This window comes from Lissotriton vulgaris, chromosome 10 (genome assembly GCF_964263255.1).
Source record: "Lissotriton vulgaris chromosome 10, aLisVul1.2, whole genome shotgun sequence".
NCBI classification, from domain to species: domain Eukaryota; kingdom Metazoa; phylum Chordata; class Amphibia; order Caudata; family Salamandridae; genus Lissotriton; species Lissotriton vulgaris.
The window spans coordinates 1,048,191,322-1,048,213,280 of record NC_141698.1 but is presented as its reverse complement, the minus strand read 5'-3'; the positions used below and the strand labels follow the sequence as shown (position 1 = coordinate 1,048,213,280).

General features: G+C 45.5%; 1 protein-coding gene across 1 annotated transcript in view; it reads left to right on the top strand.

Annotated features, from left to right (window-relative positions):
* The first annotated feature begins 341 nt into the window (after positions 1 to 341).
* Positions 342 to 21,959, top strand: part of DYNC1LI1 (dynein cytoplasmic 1 light intermediate chain 1) — a 398,524-nt gene continuing 376,906 nt past the window's right edge. Inside the window, exon 1 of the mRNA XM_086942104.1 lies at positions 342 to 581. Coding sequence (XP_086798230.1) covers positions 427 to 581 — 155 coding nt within the window. The 5' untranslated portion in view covers positions 342 to 426. The remainder of the gene's footprint in view (positions 582 to 21,959) is intronic.

Sequence of the window (21,959 nt, the reverse complement as noted above, 5' to 3'; positions counted from 1 at the left end):
AATTGTAATATACATACGGAGTTGCCGCTTTTTATTAGTACATGCATTCCTCTTAATTCCAATCCAGTAATAAATGTATTTCTGGTTGCCTTCGTTAAAATGAACTAGGAATATATCTATCCTAAAGTGCCCACGGATTGACGTTTATGACTCAGAGTAGTCTCGTGCTTCGTCCAGTTGATTTTCGATCTATGTTGCCCTTCTTTTCTTTCCATTGCACCATGAGTCCGCACCCGCCACTACCATCATAATGATACTTGTATTCTGTTGCTCCGCGGCTTCATGTGCAGTGTCAGTGACAGCCAGGCCTCTGTGCGCATGCGCGCCCGGTATCTCGCTCTGACGCTCCTAATATCCGGGGCTGGGATAGGGCGCCTGCTTTTCTTCATTCATCTGGAAGGGGGAGTGAGCGAAGGATATAACAACATGGCGGCGTCTACTGTTACTGCTGGGCGAGCCGCTTCCTTTTCTTCCCCCTCTTCCACCCGGCTGAACTCCAACCATTCGGGCAGTCCGATGGTATCCCAGCCCAGCCACGACCACCATGGCTCAGGGGAGGAGGACGACGGGCAGAACCTGTGGTAAAAACACACCCTCTATTATTTAAATCCCACAATGTCCCATGCTAGTAAATGCGTTAGATTGTGCTTGCTCTAAATGAGAGTTCTTGTTTGAATTATTTGTTTATTTTTAAATGAGCTTTTATTTTCTGACTTTGAGAATAAACTATTTAACGGTCCGGGACGCGCGTGCGCCGACCTACATCTCATATACAGCGCGCGCCGTATGTTGACAGCACAGGCTGTTAATAGCGGCTTGAAACGGGCTAAACTGCGCAGGCGCGCGTCCTCCTGCAGCCAGTATATTCGGCTCTTGTCTGGCCGACAAAGTGCACGCTCTAGCCCCCTCTTGATGTGTGCGCTGCCTCCTCAACACCTGTCTAAAGGCGCGCGCCGCCGAGGAAGAGGTGGAGACCGAAGCTGTTTATTGGCTGCGGTTTATTATGGGTCGTGCTCGTGCTAATTGTAAATCAGTACCTGCCCTGTAGTCTGTCTTGTGACCTTTCCAACATGTGTCGCGTCAGCGTGGTTTCCAGAAGGGCACGTTTCTTAGTATGCATAATGCATATTAACACCCAGTTGCAGTCTCAATGTTAGGGTATAGTGGCAAACTGTTATAATCGTTCAACCCAGCATATTAAAGTTGTCCCCAGTTTAGTACTTTAAGTGGACTTGGTTAGTCTTTAAAAGGGATAGCGCCAACGAAGCGTGGATTGCGTAGTATTGTAAATACGTGCTAATTGTTTCAAGAAGGGTGGCATGGGTATTTGTGGACGTGGTCTAAATCGTAAATAAAAAGCTACTGTTATTCGTGTTTCAGTGCCTTGTCTGTGTTTTCTGTTAGTTCAACCACATGCACCACAAAACAATGACCGTATGAATTTAAAACACGAGACCCATTGGCTTTACCACTGCATGTCAGCACAGATTTTTATTCTGTATCAGATAAGTAATGTAGTCCATTCTTCCCTTCATTTTACTTTCCTCTACGTCACTGTTTTTTAAGCTTCTCTTTTTTGCATGCAGATCCTTTCATCTCATCTTAATCATCCTTTATCACGCAAACACCTATTTTCGTTTGGCGCTGTCCATATTTCAGCAGCTATGTATGTCGTTCAGTCTCCCGTGTAAGAATGAATGGTAATTACAATTGACACGTGATCTCTGCAGAGAGGCAAGGATTGGATCACCTTTATGACACATCCACGGAAACTGAAAAATTCGCGCTGCCTCAGACTCGTCCCCAGGTGACTGATCTCGCAGTCTGCTTGCTACTCGAGGGTCATGAAGAACGAAACTACAGTAACAAAACACGATTGAAGACAATAGGGTCGTATATACACCTCCATTCAACATGAAGCAATATGCATCGAACTGCATTTCTAACTTGGATTACCTTAAGGGCTTCTGCATACACTGCTGATATAGAGAATGATGCAAGTTTTATAAAACTCTGTTTTTAATTACTGCTGGCAAACACTGACAGAACCTGCCCCACGTAAATCCCTGCTTGTACGTGAATGCTAGTTAAACATGAACTTTTCTTTTTTCCACTTGTTTTTTATTATCATCGGTTCTTTTTTTTTATTTCACATATTATAATAAACCCGGCAGTTACCCAGTTGTCCAGTGTTAAGTCATACAGGCACAAATTGATCACATTAAAAATGCTACCCAATATTTACATTATCGTATCTACTAGAATTGCGTCCTCGCCATACTGCAGGTATCACTCCCAGAAAGTGGCTCCACTAAGGGCTCCGTATCTTTTCATGCTTCTTTTAGACAGCGCCTGGCATTGTGAAGTTTCCTTTCTGTGGACGCAGTATTCCGTGCCACTTAGCCATTAACACAGAGGAGTGGAAGTGGGTCTATCCTTTCCCCAGTGGTGAGCAAGGTCTTTCTTGGCCACCATCATTCACAGGTCCTCAACTTGAACTTTTCTTTGACGTGCATTAACTGAGGCATTTCTTATAAAGCTATTGCAGAACAAACTACACCGAGGTTGTGAATCGATTTTGGGCCCAGGAGAGTGCTGGAATAATGCACAAAAGTATAGCTAAACCTAAAGATTAGACTTTTGAAAACATCTGTTTTGTAAAATGCCGAACTGGTCTCTCGACCAACAGTTAATTTTTCCAAGGAAATACGTTTTTGTTATTGAGCTGTAGTAATAAAACATTTTTTTACCAGAAACTTGTGTATATATATTTACAAATAGAAGATTAGGAAACCTAGAGCGTGGTTGATTGAAATAAATAAATATATATATCTTATCTACACACACAGATAAAATTTTGGTGGTTGCAGATGAGGTTGTATCAAGTATAGTGACCTATTTTAGAGTAAGACGCAATGGCATCTCAAAGTGGCAGAAAAGATGCGTGTATTCTGGTACTCCGCAACACAAAACAGTAAACGAGTACAGCAGTGTCCAGTAGGCCAAGATAATAATGATTAATAGTTCTGATGATTCATATTTGCAATGGTATTCTATGGGAGATAGATAATAAAGTGGAAGGATATTGTTCCCTGTAATCCGAGAGCGATTTCCAGCAACGTGGAAAAAATAAGGTAGATGACTGTAATTGTCACGCAGTGAAAGTTGGATTGTGAGTGGTAAGTAGGTTACATTCAATGAGATTATATTACCCGTAGACGTGTATTGTGAGGCTCTGAAATAAAAGAAGGTTGTGTGTCATGAATATGTCAGTAGTTCAAGCAGCATCCTGCTTTTGTCAGAATGTCAGTCCAATGTGGTGGAGGTTCGTCACTGGTGGCTGACTCTTGTGCGTGTTGGGAAGCTAAGAACTTTGTGCTGGAGCACAGGAACATATTGGTTCGACCAACCAATATACTTGTAATCAATCTTTCTAAAAAGAACAGCATTGAACAGCTCATTGGCAGCCTTAAGGGAGGAGGGGTGACAATGTGTTTTTTGTGCATGTCTGTTATCTGTTATTTAACTTGTGGAAGTAAACGAGATGAATCCTTCAAGGTTCCGTTCAGTAAATGTCGCACCAAGTTTCTGGCTGAGGATGAAGGTTTAAAAATGGTGGGCGGAATTAAAAACTAACGGAAATGGTGAATGCAGGAAAATAAGGTATTTCAATTTTGAGGACTTGACTGATTTTAAGAGCGTCCAATGATGAATGGCTCATGGGGCAGAAAAGTCTCCTGTATGATGATGGACTTCACCCCTGCTCTGAGTGCCCCAGCTGCATAGATATCTGGATCCTTAGTAATGACTTTTTCTCATGGGCGGGCACGGATCATTCATGTGCGCCATGACCTATGCCTTTCTCATGGTATTGAGGTTTGGTTCAACTAGGAGTGGTGTGCCAAGCACTGTCCTTGTTAAGGTAGAGGACTACTGCCCTTACCTGCAGTTAAGTGACACAAGCACACTAGTGGCAGCATAGCAGTATTAGCCTCAGTAGAATCAGTAGTGTGAACGGGTCTTTTTGCCAGTCATTGGAGTGTGGTCTGCTTGCCCCCTCATGTAAACGTCCATGGCTGTGTTTCTGTCTCGCCCTTGGCCTGCATGTATTGTGTTTAGCACCAGACGACATGTGATAGTCGTGTGTGCATGCTGGCGTTTTTGTTTCTGTGGATGGTACAGAATATGGAGCTCTACGAGCTCCATTTTAAAAGCCCTGGGACCTGATGAGGTTTATAAAGGTGTGGGCTGCAAACCTCAGACAGGAGATGTGTATTGCTGACTTTCCTGAGGGCTGGGGTGAGCTAGGCCCACTGAGGGGAGAGGAGGCAGGCATGTTCTGTGTACATCAACGATCTCTTAGATTCCAGGAATAGCTACTGGTGAGTAGGGATTGGGCTCGTTGTCCTGGAGATTGTGGGACAGACCATATTCACTGGTCCACAGTGCTAACCTTGACAGACAGGAAAGCTTAGGCTTTCTAATTTTTATGGGTATATTTTTGCAAAGGCGGACAGCCAGGTGTAATCAATGGTTACTCCCTTGGCCTGTGTTGTGGGTCATTTAGAATTAAAGACACTCCTGCTGTGACTCTGTCCCTTTAACAAAGAGCAGTGCAGTGGAGGGTGTACTTCAAAGGAGCTGACATCCCAACTCAAATTTAGAAGGCTGGGTACTAAATCACCTGCGTGTGTGGATTTGGACTATATAGGTGGGAACACGAGTCCCATACTTGTTACACAGCACTGTCTCATCAGGAAAAGCAAGATTTCCAAGAATTCTGGCAGCTGTTGCCAGGACTGGGGGCCAAAGTCTGCCAGTCTCACTGCTGGATGACAGGCTGTCACCGAGTAAGTCAAAACCACTTGCTCTGAGTGTGGAGGTGTATGCCTGCCAAGACCAGAAGATTATGTGAGGAAAGTGCCTAGAGTCTGCCTGCCTGTCAAGATCAGTGGACGTGGTCGTGGCGGCGGTGGTGGCGGTGGTGGCGGCAGCGGCGGCGCCCGAGCGGGAATCCTACAGAGTGGATCTCAGTGAGCGAAGTTTGAGACATTAAGTTCATTTTAACTGGTGCAGGAATGTGGCAATCGGCCCGATCCTGCTATATTGGCAACGCCCGTGTTCCATATTTGGGCTGTTGCCAGTGTGCTGTGCTGGAATGGGTGACCCTCCCAACATCTGCTTCACCGGTGTGCTGCAATGGGGTGCCACTGTTAAGGTCAGGCTGTGGCTCTCATGTAGGCTGAAGTCGGTGACCCCATGTGTCAGGAAGGGGCAATCGTGTAAGACACGGCCATCACCCGGACTCATCGTCTCAAGGGAACTCTGAGAACATATGCCAGTTGCTGGAGGAGCTGAGTGGAGACGTCTTACACCAACTCGATACTCCATTAACTGTGACGGCAGATGCAACATTGAGGAAAGACCAGGGGTTCGCAAGCCCTCAGCGTGTGTAGACAAGAGCCTGCAATGGAGCGCTCTGGTACTTTGGACTTTGCCAGTTTTCCTTAGCTTGTGTAAGACTGTTCGAAACAATCAGTCCTGCAGTGGACTTGCACAAACCTAGCAGCTGAGGTCTGCCGGCTTAACTCTTAAAGCCAGACATTTTTGTTGCGTGGGGCCTAGCATGGTCCACATCTGGTTTTCCCCTTTACTATTGAGTGGGGAATAACTAACTCCACTAGACGGAGGGAGTCGGGGGATTACGCCCAAAACAGTGCTAGAGGGGAGATTATTTTAGTGTGCCGATGCTATGCTTTGTGTGCCCACATTAACATACTTTTTTTTTATAAAAAAGTATTTGATTGGACATTCACTTTATTGCAGTTACTTTGCATGCATGCTTTTAGTCTTTAGCCTGTATTTGCCTTACATTTACTGCCCCTTGAAGAGCCTTGGACTGCTCTACCAGTGCTACCACTGTGAGTCAAGTGCTGGATAGGTAGTACTTGGCCGAGTTACTTAGGTCTCAGTACGTCAGCCCCCAGGACATCAGGAGTAAAAGGCCTCAACCTCCACGTTGGGCCCAATAGGTCCTGCTTGCCCCATGGCTCTTTGAAGGGGTTATGACAAGGGCTTTTAAACAATTGGCGCATCGTGAGCATAAAGGCCATGTAAGATTGAAAGGAGGAAATCTCTCCACAGTTGGTCATGTTCAGAGGGAAGTCAAAGGGACCCAAGTCTGATCCTCTGAAACATCCACCTCAGTGGGTTTAGACACAGATGTGGATGCATACCATGAGATAGTGCAGTCAGATAGCTGGGATTAGAGAGGAGTCATTTTTTTTGTTGGTGATGCCAAGTTAGACTCGGTTTGAGGACTGAGACCATATTTACTTTTGCTCAATATAATCACCAATAATCTTCATACGACATGACCTCTATTTGGCTATCAAACCAGTTGAAGTTTCGCATGTGGGAGAGGACAGTATCAGTAGTGGGGAGTGCCTGGAAACTGGATTGCAGCACTTTGTGCACAGCTAGATAGAAAATTAGTCCGTTGACGACAGGCCACATAGTTTTCTTATCAAAGATTAGTTGAGGCACGTTGGAGGTTAGTGTAGTATGCATCCGCATTGGGTTTCTGAAGTGCAAATCATGCTTCTGAAGCAGGCTGGGAAGGAGCCATTGCTTATGGAGTAATTAGTCAGGGAAGAACACAGGGGAGTGACCAGGGACGTAATTTAGGGGTCACTGTTGTGACCCCTTGCTTGTCCCTTGTGACCCCTTGCACTGCATTTGTGTCTCCTGGTCTCAGAGGTGGCAACATCTTTGCCAGAAACACATAGATAGTTATCCTTCTGGCCATTAGTTGGGCCACCAATCTCCTTGTTTTTTGTTATTTTTTATTACACTAATAGTAAATAATACATTATTCCCTACTAGTGTAATAAAACATGGAATACAATTAGCTGGAATATGATCCTCCCTGGCAGACGAGGTAAGTAAAACATGTTTTTGAATGTGTGTTGATTTCAAGTGAGAGTGTGCATGTGGGAATGTATGTCTCCGCACGCATGTGTGTGTTAGTGAAGGTAAAGGTCAAATAGCGCACAATGTCACTTCCGCTACCCCATGGCTTTTGATGATTCATGAGTGACAGCTGTTTGAGTAGTTTGAGCTTAGTGGGTCAGATGGGCTTATGATGGGTTGGCATTAGCAGGTATGTTGACGAGCTTGCCACGTGGAGGAAGTGCAACGGAGGAAAGGAGTCATTAATAAAAGGTTGTGTGGCGGATAATACACAGTAGAATTGGAGCGACTTGGATAGTAGTGACTTAGGCTAAAGTTTAGGACAGAGAGAAAGTGATGGTCTTTATGAGGTAAGACAAGAATCGTAAGGGGATTCTGTTCGAAGTGCAGTGGATGTGTGCATGCTGGATGGAGGTGTGGTTTTGAAAGTTGGTAGGAATAGCATATTTAAGTGGGATATGAGGATAATGAAAACAGCTTAGTAGTTCTCAGGTGTGTCGGGGAGTGGGGGAGTTTAGACTTTCTTCCATTTCTTGAGCCTGTCTCGGTTATTGATCTCGAGAGCACAGAACAGTGGTGTAATTGAAGGTTTAGGGCATGGGGGCCTGTGAATCACAGTGTTTATAAGTGGGGATATAATATTCCAGTGCAATTAAAAGCTATATATTCAATGGGGAAAAGGCAGTAAATTTGAGGAGTAGGCCCGATCATTGTAAACTTTGGATCCCCCATTACTTATCATTGGTTGCCTTTTATTGTCACTCTCATTTGCTTACTTGCTTATTCGTTACCTTGTGTGAGCCTTACTTCCTCAGCTTGTGTTTACTACTTTTTAGGTCTCGCCTGAGCCAGCGCGCATGCGCTGCTCTGTGAGACATTTAGTAAGGGCTTTAACCCCTTCACTGCAGCGATAATTTTGCTGCGGTGCCGGGATGTATTTAGGGGTGTAACCCCTTGCGAGCTCAGGACGTCCCCGTCCTGGGCGTGTGCTCAGGACGGCCGGGGGCTGTCCAAACTCCACCCACTAATTAATTGGGGAATTGCCCAGCGTGACGTAGTACGGGCAGGGCGTGTCCTGACCACGCAAGGAGTTAAACTTTGGAACACTCGCTGGTGCGGTTGCTTTTGTTTTCTTCACCCGCTATTGGCCTTTGCATGCGTCTTTCTAAGAAAGACAGTACGCAATTGGCCAAAGGTGGGTGTATGTCCCTCCTTCTCTCTGCCCTGGCCTAGCGTCCGCGGGAGCGAGTGCAGCTTTCCTCCCTCGTCATGCCTCATTAATCACAGCGTGCACTTTCAGCTCCAAACGCGGTCGCTTTTACTTTCGCGTACCGCTCTTGTTTTAATTATTCTTTTCTTTGTGAGACACTGACTGCAGGCACAACATATTTTTTTTATTTTTATTATTAATGGAGCATTGCGCTTTAAATGCAGTACTGGGCTGTACAGAGCCCTCATTGCTGTGCATGCGCTACATGAACGGATATAATAGGCTCTTGCTCTACAAGGTCTACTGGCTGGCTGTTTAGCAAATTCATACAGCGCAAACTGAACTCAAGTGTAGTAGAGACCTTTACAAGACACCCAGTTACATAACATGATCCATTCTCACTGCAGGCACGACGTGCTTTTTTAAAAATTACCGGAGCATTGCGCTTTAATGCGCTTTACATTTTAAATGCAGTACTGGGCTGTAAAGACCGATCATCATGCGTGATTAATCAAATAGTCTCCCCATGGTTCCCCTGTTTACTAAAAACAGGGCGCTAAGGAACATTCACATGCGTTATACGAAGGGACCAACCCGTTAAATCTGTTGTGTGTTAAATGCACTTGCCGTTTTTTATTTCTAATATTCAGCCTCTTTCTGCTCTCCCATCTGCCCCTCCAAGATCCTCCTCTCCTTCTGCATTCTGCCAGCACCCTTTTACCCAATAGTCGTCCTCCACCACGTCTACCACCAACACGTGCAGCACGTCCACCACCACCATGTCCTCCACCACGTCCACGTCCTCCACCACGTCCACGTCCACCACCACGACCACGTCCACCACCGCCACGTCCACCACCGCCACGTCCACCACCGCCACGTCCACCACTGCCACTTCCACCACCACCACCACGATGTCCACCACCACGTCCTCCGCCACCATCACCACCACGACAGGTAAAGTGTCACTGGAGGGCAGGGGTAATAGGAGTGTCAACCCCGGCTGTACATGGGACAATTAAGGATGCATTGGGTGCGAGAAGACAGGAATAGGGGCTAGAAGTATTACACCAGATCCAAGATACATTTTGAAGAGGCGCAATGTCGCAGGAGCTCCTGTAAAAGCACTCGCAGCATCTCTACCGCACAGTGGCATATCTGCATGAGCCACTCACTCAAAACAAGCATTGGCATAGCCAATAGGTCTCGCCTTTGGGACCTTATAGGTGTTTAGCCATGCAACACTTGATGTTGTTGCACCAAGGATATTGTGCTGGATAACTAAACACTTAAGGTCCCAAAGGCGAGACCTATTGGCTATGCCAATGCTTGTTGTTTAAGTACTCAAGCAAGACTTCCAGCTATCTTTCTCATGTGCTTCTTGCCCATTTGCCATGCTCGTGTTGCACTATCTCAGCAGTGTGCTCCCCCCAGCACTTTATCCCTCACTCGTTTTGCTTTCCCCCTCCTCCAACTTGCGCTGGGGGCATCTGTTTGATGCCCCCACATTTCTTGTTACTTCCCCCTAAACCGCTCCCCTGTGATTCCTCACATCCTCCATGTTGCATACACCACAATACCACCTGTGGTGTTTTTTTCTTCTTTTTAGTTACTGATCAAACTCAGATCGGTAAACCTAAATAAAAAATGACCGCTCATCATTTTGTATGTGTGCGCATGCTTTGTGCGTGCCCGCCTAACAAATGACGAAGGAAGCCACGTTGTAGGCTGTTTTCTTTTTTAGCCATGCTGCAAGCTGCCATCACTTTACTCGGAAGACATGCTTTTGTTGTTGGTTAAACCCGTTCAGTGTTTTTTTTTTTAGCTATTTGTGTTTAACCCCTTCACTGCGGCGGCTATTCCGCCTCAGTGCTAAGGGGGCGGGGCGGCCGCGCGGCGGACGCATGCTGGTGACGGAACCGCTCCGTTACCAGCTTCGGTGGCGCTGTGCTTATGACGGAGCGGTTCCGTCATGGCCCGCCCCGCTCAATAGAACGTTTAGCGCAGGCGCGGAATTCGCGCCGCGCATGAGCAGCGAGCGGGCCATGACGGAGCGGTTCCGTCATCAGCAGACAAGGGGTTAAGAAAGTTGTAGAGCTGGTATTAAAGGGTTGCAGTTGTGTGTATCTCTGCTGTTTTAGCGATAGTCATGACTCGCCGTTCTCATCAATCCTATTTTGAATATTTTAGAAATGTGATTTACTGGATAAAGTCACTGAAAATGTGTTTAAAAAAAAAAAAAAAAAAAGCAATCTTGAACCTCTTGAATCGGCTGTGACTTGAGTTTTCACTCTGTGCAAAAAAAATTGCACAGGCTTAGATGGCCACCCTCACAGGTGTCTGACCCCAGGGGAGTGTTAAGGGGTACCCAGAGCATGGAAGACAAGTCCTACACGAGAAAAAACAACAAACTCTGTGCTTGCCTCGAGTTACACAAAGTTGTACAAGAAGCCATTTTAGGTGCTTGTCACTATTGACTCTCGTTTCACGCTGAGCGAAGAGGAAAAAAAAGCAAACACTGTAACCACTTGGGTGACAAGAATTAGATGGCCTTGTCCTCCGTGCAGCCAGCTTCAAAGGTGCTGAGGACGAGACCATCTTGACTTTCAAGTGTATGTCAAAAAACAAAGACCAAGCTGTGACGCTTACCCCCCTCCATCACACGCCCGAAGATTGGACTGTGGGAGTAGGCTACATGCAGGGAGAAGAGGGGCATGGCATGACAGCAGGCAGGCTCTGTACTAAACACCTATATAGCACGGCCAACTGACAGCGGGTATAGCAGAGGACAGGCTCTGTGCCAAACCCCCACTATGTGATGCAGAAGGCCTTGCAAAATGGGGTTGGCTTATGGCAGACACCTATGGCTAGGGTGCGGAAACAGCCTCCAGGCCAGGTTTTGCACCCAACCCCTGCTGCGCACGTCCAAAGGCTGTTCCCAGCATGGGATGGCTAATAATAGCAGAGGGGATGGGCTCTGGAACCAACCCTGCTGCGCACAGCCTTTGGTACTTAATAAATAAGCCATTGAAATTCACTGAAAAAAACACAGTTTAAATCTTGAGTTTTGGTTCTGACTCAAATGTAACAAATCACTGAAATTCAACAGTTATGGTTACTAACTTGTAAACAGATGACATAACTTGCGCAGACGGCCATGCTCCAAACACCAATTTGCAGAAACAAAGAAAAGAGCAAAAAAGCGTTCACCATTATGGGCAACATAAATGATGGTGCATTTTGTGTACTTTGGTAAAAATTACTGGCAAATTACATTTTATTTTCACAGTGGAGCCTGAACCATAACTTAATTTTATCCAATGTTTTCACTGTGTGTAGTTAGATGAATATGTCCGTGCCAACATAACGCTTGGAACTAAAACAACCCACAGAGAATTACCAATTGCAGTTTCAGAGTGAAATATATATTTGCACCCCCACCATGTACTGCTTATGACCTCACATTATACATAGTGAATTGGACAAAGGGTTTGAATGTTTCAAGGTTTTTTAGAGATGTAGATCTTACAGTGAGTTCTACAATATACTCGGGGGGGGGGGTGGGGGGGGGGGTTGGAATTTAATAAAATATCTACTAGTCCATGAGGCAGGTTGCTTAATAAATCTACTTGTCCCTTTTGTGCCATGTCATTCAACGACAAATTATGGCAGCAATCTCATTATATAAGAGCTGTGAAATAGCCTCTCTGATTATGCCAGGGCTCCTTCCATAGTAAGGTTTGAATACAAGCAATTCCATTATGATGCCACATTTCCGCAGATCTACATACTGGGGCTGAAGGTAATGGTAAGCAGAAGTTCCAGGGTTAGAATGTCCTTTTGAGTCTGGGCAAACCAAACTTGCATGCTTTAAGAGTTTTCACCAAATCTTCTCTAATCTTTTCCCATACTGAGTAAGGTTGGAAATGTACTCCTGACAATGGCAGACATAAAACTTCTTCCAGGGTTGGGTAAAATGTGGTTGGAGGGAAAGCGAACCTGCAAACACTCAGATTTTCGCATGAACAAATCTACACCTGCATATTTGCTCATGCTAAAATGCAGTTCACAAATATTTTTTAGGAGTACTATTTCTTGGCCTACTTCTGTAAAGTCTTGTGAATTCACAAAAGCGGTATATTTGCACTTAATGCAAGGACATGGGTGCACCTTTGAGACTTTATTTAATAATTGGGCCCCTAATTAGGTCTGGCTTTAACCATGACCTTTTGTGTTTATTAAAATTCTGTCTCTCTCTCTCTCTCTCTCTCTCTCTCGATCTCTCTCGACCTCTCTCGATCTCTCTCGCTCTATGGTCCTACTTGTCCCAAGGACAAAATTCACATAAAAACTTGTTGCTTTTCAATCAATCAATCAGTGGTTTATAGAGCACACTACTCACCCGCCAGGGCCTCAAGGTGGTGGGGGAGGGTCAGTCAAAGAGCCAGGTCTTGAGGTCCTTCCTGAACGTGTGGAGGTTTGGGGAGCATCTGATGTTGGCCGGGAGATCGTTCCAGGATTTGGCTGCTATGTAGGAGAAGGCTCTCCCACCTGTACTGTTTCTGTGGATGCGGGGGACCTTTGCCAGGGCGAGGTCAGCGGAGCGGAGGTTCCTCTTGGGTATGTGGAAACAAACTCTGTTGTTGAGGTATTTGGGTCCGATTATGTTGAGGGATTTGTAGGCATGGGTGAGGAGTTTGAAGGTGATCCTCTTCTCGACGGGGAGCCAGTGGAGGCTTCGAAGGTGTTGGGCCATATGTTTGTGGCGTAGTGTCCCTAAAACGAGTCTGGCTGCAGGCCCTTGATCCCAAACAATATGTCCCGGGCGTTTTGCTATAGGAATTTCACATCCCTGAGAATACATCCACTATACAACTTAAAAAACACATGAATTCATTAACTGGACAATTTATCATCTCCATTGCAGCTCCTGCCGTTGAAATATCATACATTTTTTTAAATGGTTAGAAAAATCTGTTTCATTCTTAAGGTCGGACAAGCAAATTTCACATGTACAATGATCTGTACATCATTATTACATAAGGTGCACATTTTCTCCCGCTCAAATACACTTGAAGAACGTCTGCCTGATATAATTGAATAATACTACAGAAACGATTTTTGCTCTACATATCTCTATATATCCTTTTCAATGGAGCGATTTATTTATTTATTTAATAGTATATTTTAGATAACTTTTAAGATGAACATAGCTCATTCTGAATATCTGCTCTGGTCAAAGAAAAGTGCTGAAGCGCAGTTAAACCGTTAGTTAATGAACCAGCCTCAATAGCAGAAGCAAGACTCATTTAGGATTTTTATTTAGCACGTAATGGACAGTTATACCATAGAACAGCAGCCTTCTATTGATACCATAGAATTTAAAGTGCAAATCGTGCGAAGAATCTTCCCCTCCACCTTATGCTTAAAGGGCCGCATATTAATGTTTGTCTCTATAGCATATAAAAATGTCAGTGGAATCTTCATTTTGTACACTGTTAAGAGATGCTTGAAGTGCCTATGACCTGTTGCTCCATAAAGTGCCTTTACTGCATTTCCACGGGCAAACACCTTATTTGATTGATATATGTGCAATATGTTCACTATCAGCCAAATTTGCCAGCATAATTCCTCAAAGATCCGGATAGGGTTTTAATAAGTCTCCAGCATTATTATTTAAAAAACACATATACTTTGTATTTATCTGATACCCCTTTGGACAAAACCTCATGACCTTAGTTGTATTTAGATTTACAGTCAGGAACTGAACATTTGAGTATGATAAGGTATTAAGGCATCTCTGGCGACCTTTAGGAGTTTGGTCTAACTGGAAAATATCGTCCTCATAAACAGGTGTACCTAAAGCATAAGAACCACATTTTGAGGCATTACCAGCTACTTTACTCAACACATTGGGAAGATCCACCAAAAGGAGGGGGGGACAGCAGGCATACCGGTTTCAAACCATTTCTGGTAGGGATTTTCGGAGTCTTACTCCGCCTACCTCCTAACATAACGTGAAACCAGGTAGAGGTGTGAAGAGCAATGAATTCAAAATTTGCAAACATTCGTGACAAGAATTTTCAATTCTATTAAGGACTAGGAGGCGAGGATTATGCTTTCTCATTTCTTTAATGAAATGCTCAGCAGCCAATAAAAAACAACCAAAAACTACATTTCCCATGAACACTAGGGAATGACTATAGAGACTATCATATAAAAGGTCCAAACATTAGTCCTTCTTCCTCTTTCTTTGTGGAAACAGTTCCAGATCAAAAAACAATTCCAAGTAAATCAATAAAAACAGTTCCAAACACGCTGCAGAAATCCAAAGGATCTTGAAGCAGAGGACCGAAGAACACTGGGTCCGTGAACAAGGAGACGCAGGAAACTCCTGAAGAAGATGGTCCACATCATTTCGGGTCTGAACCTGAAAAAGATACATAGCCGTAACATCCAAATAATGGAAGAAAGTCAAAGCAATCCAGGGGGGGAAAAAGAACAAGGATAAATAGATCTGCATCAGTAGGTAAGCAGTATACAGTACATAACAATGCAAATGAATCATAAAAAGGGTGGGATAATCCTCGCCTCCTAGTCCTTAATAGAATTGAAAATTCTTGTCACAAATGTTTGCAAATTTTGAATTCTATGTCAGGACAGGAGGCTCCGATTTATGCTTTTTTAAAGCTGATCCACCACAACAGAAGCAACACTAACTATAGGTTTATAATAAAACGTCTTGAAAACAGAGTCTGAAGACCAATCTGCAGCTTTCATAATATCAAATAGAGTGACACCCATGGAAAAAGCCTTAGAGGCCATTGCCCCCCTCGCAGAATGTGCACCAAAAACAGACACATCAATACCCGCCTCGGACATTAGCCAACGCACCCAGCGAGCCAGAGTAGCTGGGGTGACAGGGCGAAATGGATTCTGTAAGGCAATCAACAATTGACCTTGCATGTCTGTACGCAAAGAAGCGGTACTCACCTCATAATCCTTCAGACACTGGACAACACAAAGATTGGGATGATCAGGAAAAGAGGGATACGTAATGGAAGAAGTATTAGACTTAGTCCTCCTAGAGAGAATAAACGTAACACCCTCAGGAGTGAAACTGCGGCCCGCAAGATCCAAAGCGCGGATATCTGAAACGCGTTTGCAAGATACCAGACACAATAGCATGGTCAATTTCGCAGACAACTGCTTACGAGATAATAAGAGATTAGAAGGCCAAGCCCCCAAAAACCGCAGAACAATAGAAACATCCCATAAAGAGACATACTTAGGAGTGGGAGATTTCGCAAGACGAATCCCTTTAAGCAATTTGGAAATGAAGGGGTGCTCACCAGCAGGTTTGCCATCAATCTGGATGTGACCAGCTGAAATAGCGGAACGAAAACTATTGACTGTCCGATAGGCCAGACCTGAGTTGGCTAGGGATGTCAAAAAGTTAATGATTAAACTGACATCCGCTGAAACGGGATCAACTTCCCGTTGAACACACCAATCACACCAACGCTTCCAAGCTCCTTTATATCGCTTGTGAGTATTGGGAGACCAGGCGTCACTAATGAATTTGGCAGCGTTGCTAGAAATGCCCGGGATCGTCCAACGATCCCAGAGATTCGCCATGCCAGCAACTGGAGAGAGCCGGACAGAATGAGGGGATGTGGATCTCCGAGAGGATCCAGCAACAGATTCTACTTCAGGGGAAGGAGCGGAGGTTTGCAACACATCTCTAGGAGAACCGGGAACCACGCCTGAGCCCTCCACAGAGGAGCAATCAGAATCAGCTCCGCTCGAAACCACTTGGTGTAAGCCAGCACTCAAAGAAGCATCATGAATGGGGGAAACGCTTAGCAGAGAGTCGATGGCCACTGTTGAAGGAAAGCATCCGTGGCCAGAGCCAAGGGATCCGGTCTCCAACTGTAAAACCGGGGAAGAAGCGCGTTGAGGCGAGAGGCAAACAGATCCAAGTGACACTGGCCCCATTGCATGCAACCTTTTATCCATACATACATCCATCCACCCATTTATCCTCCCATCCATACATCGATCCATCATCCATCCACCCACCCACCCACCCTTTCATCCATCCACCCATCATTCATCCCCCCACCTTTTCACACATCCATCCATGCATCATTCATCCATGCAATCTTTTATCCATCCATACATCCATCGTTCATCCCTCCACCCTTTCATCCATCCATTCACCCATCATTCATCCACCCATCTTTTCACACATCCATCCATCTATCATTCATCCATGCAACCTTTTATCCATCCATACATCCATCCTTTCATCCTTACATCCATACATCTATCCTTCATCCATCTATTCTTCACCCATCCACCCTTACATCCATACATCCATCCTTCATCCGTCCACCCTTCCTTTATCCGTCCACCCTTTGTAAATGTAAATGTATGTAAATGTATAGGCATTTATATAGCGCACTACTTACCCGTAGGGTCCCAAGGCGCTTCGACCGCTGCGAAACCCTTCCTGGCTTCCCTGAGAGATGGTCCCTTAATGGGTATCTCCAGGGTGAGACCAGGCATCCCCGGCGGTCTGGTGGGGCCGTTAGTGAAGATGAGGCAAGCTAATGCCCAGAGTTGCCGAGTGTGATCGCTGATCAGAGTGGGCACCGAGGCGAGAGAATTATCGAGTCCGCTGACCCTGGTCCAGAAACCTGCCGCGCCGGGAATCGAACCCTGGTCCCGGGCCGTCCTCTGCTCTCGGGTCTGCCGCCTCTAACCAGTGAGCCACACTACTTCCACACCTTTCATCCTTACATCCATACATCTATCCTTCATCCATCTATCCTTCACCCATCCAACCTTTCATCCATACATCCATCCTTCATCCATCCACCCTTTCATCCTTCCATCCATACATCCATCCTTTACCCATCCACCCTTCCATCCATCCACCCATCATTCATCCACCCACCTTTTCACACATTCATCCATGCAACCTTTTATCCATACATACATCCATCCACCCATTCATCCTCCCATCCATACATCGATCCATCATCCATCCACCCTTTCATCTATCCACCCACCCACCCTTTCATCCATCCACCCATCATTCATCCCCCCACCTTTTCACACATCCATCCATCCATGCATCATTCATCCATGCAATCTTTTATCCATCCATACATCCATCGTTCATCCATCCACCCTTTCATCCATCCATTCACCCATCATTCATCCACCCATCTTTTCACACATCCATCCATCTATCCATCATTCATCCATGCAACCTTTTATCCATCCATTCATCATTCATCCACCCACCTTTTCACACATCCATCCATCCTTCATCCTTACATACATCCATCCACCCATCATTCATTCACCCACCTTTTCTGTGCCTTTCTCGTGGGGGAGGGGTCAGTATCTCTCTGCATGTTTTTCCTTCTTTCCAGATCATGGGAGGGCATCTCTGTGCCTCCCTGCTTGGGGCGGGGGATGTGTCACGGGACCCACAGCTCCAGGCGCGCAATATCCATTGACCTCAAAGGGCAGGCTACACTACAGCCTGCTCCCCCAGCCCCCCTCCCCGACTTCCCCCAGCTCGAAAAGGCTTCAGGGACACACACAGCCACACCCGAGTACTTGACAAGTCTTTTACTTGTTAATGAGGCTTCGATGTTTTTCACACCTCGGTGTGAATTAGGCCTCTGCCATGAACACCCTCATCAGCCCAAGCCAGGGACAGAATCTGCGACCCCCTTCAAAGGACTCCACGACCCCCCTGGGGGTCGCGCCCCACAGATTGAAGACCTCTGCTCTAGGGTCTGCCTGTCTAATAGATTGAAGGCAGTTGAGTAATCAATAAAGGCTGCATAGGCAGGCATTCCCCATCATTTGACATATTTTCTTAGTATAAGATGTATTACAGTTATATTATCCAAACTCGAGTTACCTACTTTGAACCGTGCCTGCTCCTAAGGTATGTTTTTTCTATACCTATTCTAGTAGGTTAGATAATACACATTAAGACTAGACCTGTCCTGTAGCATCCAGCAGGATAATCGGTCTATAATTGCTTGGTATTTTTAAGGGGCCTTTTTTATATAGCAGCAAGAGAACATTACCCCTCCAAGAGCTAGGGACCACTCCTGTGTAATAACAGTACCATAAGAGAGCTACTAAGTAGGAGGCCCAAGAAAGAAAGAAAGCTCAATGGGTCAATCGCGAAGCTACTGATTTAAAAAAAAAAAAAAAAAAAATCTCCAAAATTGGGTTTGAGGGACATTCACAAGAGTCCCTGGAATCCAATGGTCCAGATATACAAATTTTTTTGAACTTTAGGTACTCAAAAACCACTGAACAGATTTATACCAAATCACAAAAAGCACACTTTCTGGATAAAAATCTAGTTGCCTGCCAAATTTATTGTAATTCCGTTCAACAATTTTACAGTAGTGCTGTCTAAAAAGGCGACAAAAAATCCATGGGGATTTTGAGTTTTGGTACTCCCCTTTTTTTCTTGGCCCCGCTTGATGGATCACACCGTAATTTTCCATGCACAAACTAGGTAAAAAAGAGCGCTTAACAAAAAAAAACGTTTTGTGAAGGTTCGTCAAACTGCACCAAGATAATTAGCAAACAAAAAAAGGCATTTTGTCTGGAAACACGATCCTAACTAGAACTACCCAGTGGTGATTGCCAGTGGGTAATATAGGTAGGCAATATATGCTTCTATTTATCTAAGTCATACATTTTTCTGTTTCAATTCTATATAGAATGGGGAGCTTCCATAGTTTCAAAATGGCCACAATACTTTGAAGAGCACCTTTCTTTTGACTATTTGTTATGATCCGATGTCTGGGGTGGTTCCTGGTCGCTTGCTCTAGAGAAGGGGATCTAATATATAAACTCTGACCTGCAGGTGGTGTGCCAACTGGGGGAGCTGTACATCACATGTTGCAGTGGGTCTACTCGATGGTTCTGGAGATTCTCTCTGCGATCGTAGATGAAGGGTGCTGAAAGTTGATGATGGGGTGCTGCTGTCCCTATGTAGTTTGATTGGTGAGACTGATTCCCTTTGCTACATGTTTATCAACTCCTGATGAAAAATCTTCTGCTTGGCAAAGAGGATGGATCATTGTTATGATGTCACAGATTTGAGATACCCTTTAGGGGAGCACCTTCTTAAGGTACACTGGAAAATAGTTTCTGGCAGGGTTGTAGACGTCCTGTTTACTGTCACATAGAACATATTGTTTTGGGTCAAGGACAATGTATTTATCTCTGTTTTGTCCACAGGACAAGTTGGCTCCACCCTCCTGTTGCACAAATGCAGGAGCTAAATTTGCAGTGTTACATAATAGTTAAGAGAAAGTGGAATCATTTTTTGCTACAGCGGGACATGCATCCAACCTTACAAGATATTACAAGTTGTGTATATGGTTAATTAATGCAAAGAGTTACTGTTAGAGTGAGTTCTGTAAAGTAATGCAACATGATGTCAGCTAAGTTTCCCATTGTTACAGTGTTTTCACAACAACATATACACATTTGCAAAATCTAATCATTTTTGCTAACTCTCCAAGAATGCCTGTTGATTATAAGCATATAGCAACAGTCCTTGTGGAGCTAGTTATCGGCCCAAATGTCTTATGCATGCTGAAAAATACTTTTCCCTGCTGGCAATCCGCTTCCCATACACTCCCATGAAGTTTGAAAGTGTTCCATTCCCCTTTCCACTCAGAAAAATGGTTTACTTCAGGCCATGCCTGGAGGTAATCTAGGGTGGGTATTGGTTGGGAGAAGCTTGTTAATGTCCATAAACTGATTTTGTTTGTGGGCATTAAGTAATTTTCATGGCTGAACTAGCCGTAAACTGTTCCCTCCAAACATAATTTTGGCTTGAGGTAATATTATCTGGGAGCAAATGGATTCATTATTGCTAGTTCACCTTTTTAGGTTTCACTGTGCTTTTGAAATGTCTTGCATTTTTTTAACATCTTTTTATAAAGCAATAATAAGACATAACACAATACAAAACTGACCAGAGCGCATTGAGTGACTGCCAATGTATACAATGAGAACATAGACCTCCACCAGAGATAAATTGACAGAATATAAAAATGTAAAGAGCGGGCTTAGGTGTCCTCCGGTTCCACATGATCAGGATCTACATCAGGTGGTGTACAGATGTCACCCCGGAAGGCATTCCACGCACCCCAGACCTTGCCCCACTTGCGGGGTCGCCCCCTCGACACATACACGGACCTCTCCCGGAACATACACCAGTCGAGGTCCTCCATCCACTTCCCAACCCGAGGCGCTCGAGCAGCACCCCAGAGTTGTGCAATATTTCGTTTAGCTATCGCACAAGCTAGTATGACCCAAAGTTTGCCATGGATCGAGAGGTCGGAGGGCTCCCAGACATTCAACAAACAGCGACGCGCCTCCAACTCTATCCGCACTCCCCAAACTTCACTCATCTTCAGATGTATCCTGGTCCAGAAATCATGGACACGGGTAGAGTGGTGTGGCTCACTGGTTAGAGGCGGCAGACCCGGAAGCAGAGGTCGACCCGGGACCAGGGTTCGATTCCCGACACTGCAGGGTCTTGGGCCATGGTCAGCGGACTCGATAATTCTCTCCTCAGTGCCTACTCCAACCATGGGTCCCACTCAGCAACTCTGGGCAATAGCTTGCTTAATCTCTACTAACGGCCCCATCAGCGCCGGGGATGCTTGTCTTCACCTTGGAGATGCCCAGGAGGGACCATCTCACAGGGAAAGCCAGGATGGGTTCCCCAGCGGTATACAGCGCCGGGACGCCCCTTTGCTGGGGCAGCTGCGCGCTTTACAAGTATACGACATTTCACACTCCTATAGGATATGAAGGAACGTACCAGGCATTCCGCACCCTCGCCGACAATCCCCAGATACGGCCAACCCCATTCTCAACAATCCAGGGCCCGTGGTGTAGGAGCGGTGCAGAATCCGTAGTTGGACCAAACGGAGTCTCATCGGGACAGCCACTACCCTAGGGGATGAGACCGCCTCCCTCCAATCTTCCTCATCCAGGACCAAGCCATCTGCCACCCATTGTTCCCTTAGCTGCACCAGGGGATCCCCAGAGTGGTTAATAAGGTTCCTATAGGTCAGTGATATTGCTTTGGTGGGCAAATGACCATCCAGCAATCTGTCTTCCAGCGGGAAGGCCACTGGGGGTGTCACACCACTGGGGACCACAGCATGTAGAGCGTGACTGACCTGAAGGTATCTAAACCGTTCCGTATCATGCAGCTGATACTTGGCCGGTAACTCCTCAAACGTCAACACCCTATCTTTACCCCACACATCACGCACCTGAGTAATTCCAATCAAATCCCAACAGTCAAACCCTTTCGTTTTCCAAAGAGTGCCCAACTTCTCCGAAACTCCACAAAGGTGTAGCTAGCGTTATTCGTCCCTTCCATTTGATGGTCCTGTTGGCCTCATGCCATACCCTTGTCTCTGTCGATGGAGGACCTACCAAAGGGAAACAACCGCACCTCGCATACAACACTCTGGTATACTCTCCCCCGGGCACCTGGCCACGATCCATCGCATAGCCCGGGTCAACCGGTGAGCCATAGATGGCATGGTTGATAGGAGCCAGTTGGGACACCCAATGGTATTTCCTGATATTAGGGAGACCGATGCTCCCATCATACCAGGGCAACATCAATTTTGACAAAGCGATACGCGGCCTCCCTTCCCACAACAGACCGCGCTGCAAAGATTCAATCTCG